The following is a 6,373-nucleotide window of genomic DNA, read 5'->3' on the forward strand; positions in this document are numbered from 1 at the left end:
ATTATATAATAGTAGGTCGAAATAGCACAAATACACAATGATCACTAGTATATCATTAGTTATCTGAAAAATAAGTACCTAATAAATTGTTGTCACAGTAATATCTAAATATAGACATAAAAGATTTTAAGTAAACGATATAATATAATATTATGAATGATGATAAGTATTATTTATTTCTAGAATATATTGGCGGTGCTAAACACCCTTTTAGGAGATTTCAGCCTATGATAAGCGAGTACAGTGAGCTGCAAATTTTTTGATCATAGAAAAAAAAAATGTAAGCCACTCAAATCTTCTCTAACCGGGCCGAAGTACTTTCAGTTTGCCCCTGATTATATGAAATGCAGATAGATAAAGAAAAAATTACAATATAATATAATATAATATAAAGAGTAAGTAAATAAAACCAATTAATTTTTCATAAATACCAAAGTTCATTCTATTCCTGTCGAGTATACAGCTACAGAAACATTCTAAGAAAAGTATCTACATTAAAATTATACAAGTATAATTTTAAATCTCGAATCATAGTGGAAGTAAAAAAATTAAATTATACATATTTATTCCATAGATATTAATAACAGAGATGGATCCAAAACTTGATTTAGAGCGAACAATTATCTTCCATAATCTTGAATTCTAATATATAAAAATTTGTATTTCATCAATAATGCTTCTAAGTAAATAAACGGGATTACTTGTCACAAAAATAACAAAATGGTGAATAGTTGGAAAACATCAAAGGAAAAAAAATATAATAATAAATATATAGATACTAAAATTCAACTAAATTATATGAATAAATTGATCAGCAACTAATCAAATGTATCAATGAGAATTATTCGATAAATAAAATAAAATTCGTTAAAATATGAGATCAAAAATAAATTCGAAATATCTATATCAATAAAATCAATAAATTATGACTACATCTAGGACACACAAATTAAATATTTTTCTATCTAATTTTGTTGCTTACTCAGTATACCTCAGGTAAACCTAGTAGATGTCCATATTATATAATGTTCTAATAAATTTAGTAAGTAGAACGTAGAAGTGTCTATAATATATACACACATACATACACACACACACACACACACACACACACACACACACACACACACACATATACATATATATAACGACAAGCCATCGAAAAATCAAAACAATTTTTTTCAAATAGTATTTTAAATAAAAAACAATATTTCTAAAAAAAAAAAAAAATACTAAATTGTAAACATAAAATCGAATTAAATTGTGAATCATCAGTGTTTTTGAAGAAAAATGATTACACTATTTTTATTTACAAATCAATGTTATGTGTTGATTTGAGACGCACTACTAACCTGAAGTGCACGGAAAGAAAATGTCATAATGTTTTACGTCGTTTCCGGAAAGTATCAAACCTAATGCTAATAGTGTAAAACTAATGTATATATTTATCTTATCAGCAGCAACCCAAATGTACAACAGACATACAAATTTCTCAATATAATTTGTCAAGCTATAAAGGTAAATGGTTATACATTTTCGTAAATAATAAATAAAAAGTCACGGCTTAATATTTATAATATAAGAACTCTATCTAAAAATTTTTTCAAATCTCTCTTAGTACACAATCATCAATAATACAATAGGTATACGTCGTGCACACAAACAAATTGAACTTTGTACGACTAATATTATCTGCACATGACTAATAAATGTTTTATAAATAGGCAGACCGAGCCCTTCAGTTTAAATTATCATAATCTCTTAACAATCCTTAATTGGACGGGGCCGTCCACACGAAAACAAGCGCGCCGCAAACTCAGTGCACATTGGCATAAGATCCCTTACACGTTCTCATCGTGTCGCGATCGCACGTTCAACTTAACATTTTATAATAAAATTAAAATACTTGTCTTAGTAATTTGATGTCCATTATAGTGTTAATTTAAAATTATAGTTTACGGAACACCAATAATTTTTGTTCCATTTTAATGTGATTTAAATTTTTTCGATTTTGTTATTATAACTTTACTAATTACGTGCAAATATGTACCGACTGTTGATATTGTGTTTGTGCTGCGGTTTCCTGAATCATGCATCATCGTCACCTACAGAGGATACAACTCCATTGATGTACGAAAACTGTGATAATTTGCAACCCAAGGATAATATTAAGATTCAAAAGGTATGTGCTTGTATTATTTATACAAAAAATGTTGGATTATATTGAATTTTTTTGAAATACATCAGTAAATTAGGAATACATTAATTGAAAACTGAATAATATTTAATAAAGTGGAAAGCACTAAATATCTATTCTACTAAAATATAATGTTTCAAAATGTTATTCAAACATACTTAATCTATAAACATAATATGATTATATATGCCCTTTAAATATATTTCATAAAAAGACAGTGATATGAGTAAATCAAATATTTATTTACCGCTGATTGATGTAGAATTTACTATATGTCAACTAAATTTATCTTTACATATTATAACTATCAAAACTGTATGTATCATCAATTTTTTTATAAAAGAAAAATGTATAACAATATATTTAAACGAAAATAATCTAAAATTAGATTCTAGTACTTAATTAAAATGCAAATGATAAACTTCTTATCTAAAAGTAAATTGACAATTATAATAGCATGTATACTAGTTTAAATTGTCTAAATATGTAAGGAAAAATGGAATTTTTGTGAAATATATAAAACATGTGTTTATGATCAAATATTTCAAAGGCAAAACAAAATGTATAAAAAAAAAATGTATGAAAATATGTCAAATTGAATATAGCTCATTTGGTAAAAATTACTTGTTTAAATTAATTAATCAAGTCACAATAAAAATATGTATTTATTATAAATCCAAGCCCTACATACGACATACCTGTATATTTTTAGCAACACAGATCACAATGCAGCCTGTGTTAAGTATATAGTATACGCAAAATTATTTTTATCAATTAAAATTGTTAAAGCTATACATTTAACTGTCGTGCATAAAAAATAATGAAAGGAAAAATATGATTCATAAATGTTATATTCCAATAATTTGGATAAAATTATACAACCTATAAACTCTAAAATTTGTATGTGTTTTTTCATTTATCTTTGCGTATACCATGTTTAATTTTTTTTTTTCTTTAATATTGATATTTTTATATTTGGTTATTGAATTTAATTATTATCATTATCATATAATAATTAAATTCAATAAGTTAACAATTATCAATTAATTAACTTAAGTTAATTATTTGTACAATATTGTTTTCTAATTCTAATAGTTCAAAAAATTATACTTTAAAATAAATTACCGTTAGTAATATAATTTAGAACAAACATCTTCTAATTCATTGATACGAGTACTTTAGAAATTCAAAGTGAAACAAATGAAAAACTTTGAAACACTGAAAAAAGTAAAATAAAAACTAACACATTTAAAAATATACTAAACAAACAATTAATATGATTTTCATTACCTCATATAATATATTATATTGTATACTATATGAATGAAAAATGATAGCATAAAAATTTGCATTGAACACAATCAATGTCATACTTGAATAAAAAAAGATTTTTTTTTAAATCTACTCACATAACAGATTAGCGAAAAGTATTGTATTAAATATATTACTTAGAATTAATTAGTGCGAATAAACCACAACATTTAAAATAACTTAATTTTTAATATATTTTCACAGATTACTGGTGAATGGTATGTAATCAAAGTTTTTCAACACCAAACAGACAAAAGACTATACCACGGAGAAAACTACGAAGTGTCTACATGCCCTACTATACGTATAACGTATGTGAGATATGATTCAGAATTAAGATTATACTGGGAAGAATCTATAGGCAATATTGAATATCGGTTTAAAGTTAACGAAAAATCGAATCCTGGCTCGTGGATGTCGTCTGGAGCGCAAAATGGTAAATAATATAAAAAAAAGTATAAGACGGTATACATTCCCTGACTATTAAGCTAAGCCACGGTGGAGTGTATATCAATTGTGAGTGAAGTAGGCAGATTTAAGAATATGGCATAAGCTTTAAAAAAAAAACAGATAATGTTACTATAAAAATAGACTGATTATTTATAAATTATATTACATAATAACTTCAAAAGAAGCTATAGTGATTTCAGCATACGTCCAGGTCTCTGCACCCCATGATTATCAATAATAACGTGATTCTTCAAACAAGTTACACGTGGCCTCGGGGTCTATCTTGACAACAAACTCCATGAAATCATCATATAAAAATAAAATCAAAATTCCTCAATATAAAACTTCACAAAAGTAGACACCTTCCCAAATCAAATCTCTTATTTAATAACAAACTCCTAATAAATAAACAAATTATCCAAATTTTAATTCTTTGATTACTTTGCCTTCGGCTCATTACCAATACCCCCTGGTACATCAGCAATCTCACACTTCACACAAACCTCAAAATTTCAAATATTCACACGTTTTCTTCTCACTACTGTAAACTATTTCATAAAAACACGTACAATTATTCCAATCCTTCAATTTTCAACATTTCCTCCATCACACTTCCTGATAACCCTCTGCGCCGTCTTAATCATAATTGGCCCAGGGACTTCCTACACCTTTAAAAAAAAAAAAATTTAGAATTGTAAAGTAGTGTTGTTTGGACATCCCCTTCGATCAAGCCTTCTAGTCTTGTAATCAAATTACCATATTACCTAATGTATACATTTAATATAGATAATAAATATTCTCGTTAAAAAAAAAGGATTTCTGCAGACATTTTCAACAAAATTTATCATAATGATCAATGATTATGTTTATAAAAATAATGTAGGTATACGATATAAACTAGTATTTTATTTGGGTTTTTTCTTTACATTTCTTTTACATTTTCTTTACATTTTTTTTTTAATTGTAGTTATTTATACAAAACTTTATTACAGTCAGAGTAGTCTTTACTTTAAAAACTTAAAAACTTAAGGACATATAGGTAATTTTCATATCATGAAACTATCTGATATGTAGTAATATCTAATATTGTTTACACTAATTATTAGAATAATATATTGATTATATTTATACATGTTAAATTGGTTAATTGTAGAATAGTGATTCGCAAGAGTGTATAAATAATAATATATAAATAATTTTCACAAATCATAACTATATAATTAATTAATGTAGCCCAGAGCCCGAGTCTGGTGGATAGGAGTCACGATGGCCTCTATACTCACTCGTTGATATACATTTTTACAGTCTACACATCAATGATTACGAAAAAAACAAACTTTCTTTTCTAAAATCTATTTAAAAAGTTGTCCATTGCATTAATCGCGAGCCCTGCTCACTAAACGCCGCTATCACGATAGCAACCGAATACCTACCTACATTTTAATCACATTATTTATTTATTTCAACTATTTAAAAACATATTACATACGGTACTCGCATGTACTACATAAAACCAATTATATATATATTAATTATAAATTATTATTTTATTTAATTTTACTCCAAAAAACAACTTTATTAAGCACATTTTTCAGTGTAGGTACCAATTTCATTGAAATGTTGTCTTTTTAAGTATTGAATTATAATAAACACAAATAATATAAATAAATTAATAAATCAATAGAAGTGTCCAATAGGTTACTGACGAATCTGTGCTATGTTCACCATTACATACATTACCTTTGATCGATTTACAGGTTCGCTATTGCAGTTAACGAGTTACAGCCAGTTCGCAGGTACGGTGTATGTCATGGAGGCGGTAAACGACTATATGGTGTTGACGTTCTGTTCGCCTAATACGCAATTTTACAGTATGATACTGGCCAGGAAGATGGTTATGGACACCAAAGACTTGAGGAGCATTACAAATAACATTACCGAGCTTAAGCTACCTATCACGCAAACGAAACGCACGTGTCGGAGCTCATCGTCCATCATGCAGAACTCGATGTGGCTCGTAGCAACGTTCTGTTTATCGCATATATATCTCCGTGCGGCCATATTTTAATAGAATGAAATAAAAATTGGAAAAAGCCTATGCGTCCCAATATTGCTCTCGTCGAATGCTCAATAATTTCACCATGTAAATTGTAACTTTAAAACTTTTCATAATACTCATATATATATATATATATGTATATATTTGAACAAATCAAAATACATTATGGTTTTATAAATACAAAAAAGGACAAAATTCATTATACGAGGCCACAGTCTTGTTACTTAATTATAACTTAGGATTTAAATTCTAAGATCCATTGTATTTTCTGTACATACATATACATTTAGGTACTAGCAATAATAATAGTAATAATAATAATAATAATAATAATAATAATAATAATAATAATAATA

At 26.6% G+C, this 6,373-nt stretch overlaps 1 protein-coding gene across 1 annotated transcript; it reads left to right on the plus strand.

Annotated features, from left to right (window-relative positions):
* The first annotated feature begins 1,742 nt into the window (after positions 1-1,742).
* On the plus strand, positions 1,743-6,078 carry LOC112690235. The gene is made up of 3 exons (XM_025564203.1): positions 1,743-2,182; positions 3,713-3,944; positions 5,716-6,078. The coding sequence occupies exons 1-3, from the start codon at positions 2,045-2,047 to the stop codon at positions 6,024-6,026; spliced, it is 681 nt and encodes a 226-aa protein (XP_025419988.1). The 5' UTR covers positions 1,743-2,044; the 3' UTR covers positions 6,027-6,078.
* Positions 6,079-6,373: the final 295 nt, after the last annotated feature.

Source organism: Sipha flava, unplaced genomic scaffold, assembly GCF_003268045.1.
Source record: "Sipha flava isolate LNK unplaced genomic scaffold, YSA_version1 49791_pilon_pilon, whole genome shotgun sequence".
Classification (NCBI taxonomy): domain Eukaryota; kingdom Metazoa; phylum Arthropoda; class Insecta; order Hemiptera; family Aphididae; genus Sipha; species Sipha flava.

What these genes read in the sequence shown, in the direction of transcription:
- LOC112690235 (XM_025564203.1), top strand. Translation starts at nt 2,045, where the DNA reads ATGTACCGACTGTTGATATTGTGTTTGTGCTGCGGTTTCCTGAATCAT. An exon ending in ATAATATTAAGATTCAAAAG is followed by an intron (nt 2,183 to 3,712) that starts GTATGTGCTTGT and finishes ATATTTTCACAG; the next exon opens with ATTACTGGTGAATGGTATGT. An exon ending in GTCGTCTGGAGCGCAAAATG is followed by an intron (nt 3,945 to 5,715) that starts GTAAATAATATA and finishes ATCGATTTACAG; the next exon opens with GTTCGCTATTGCAGTTAACG.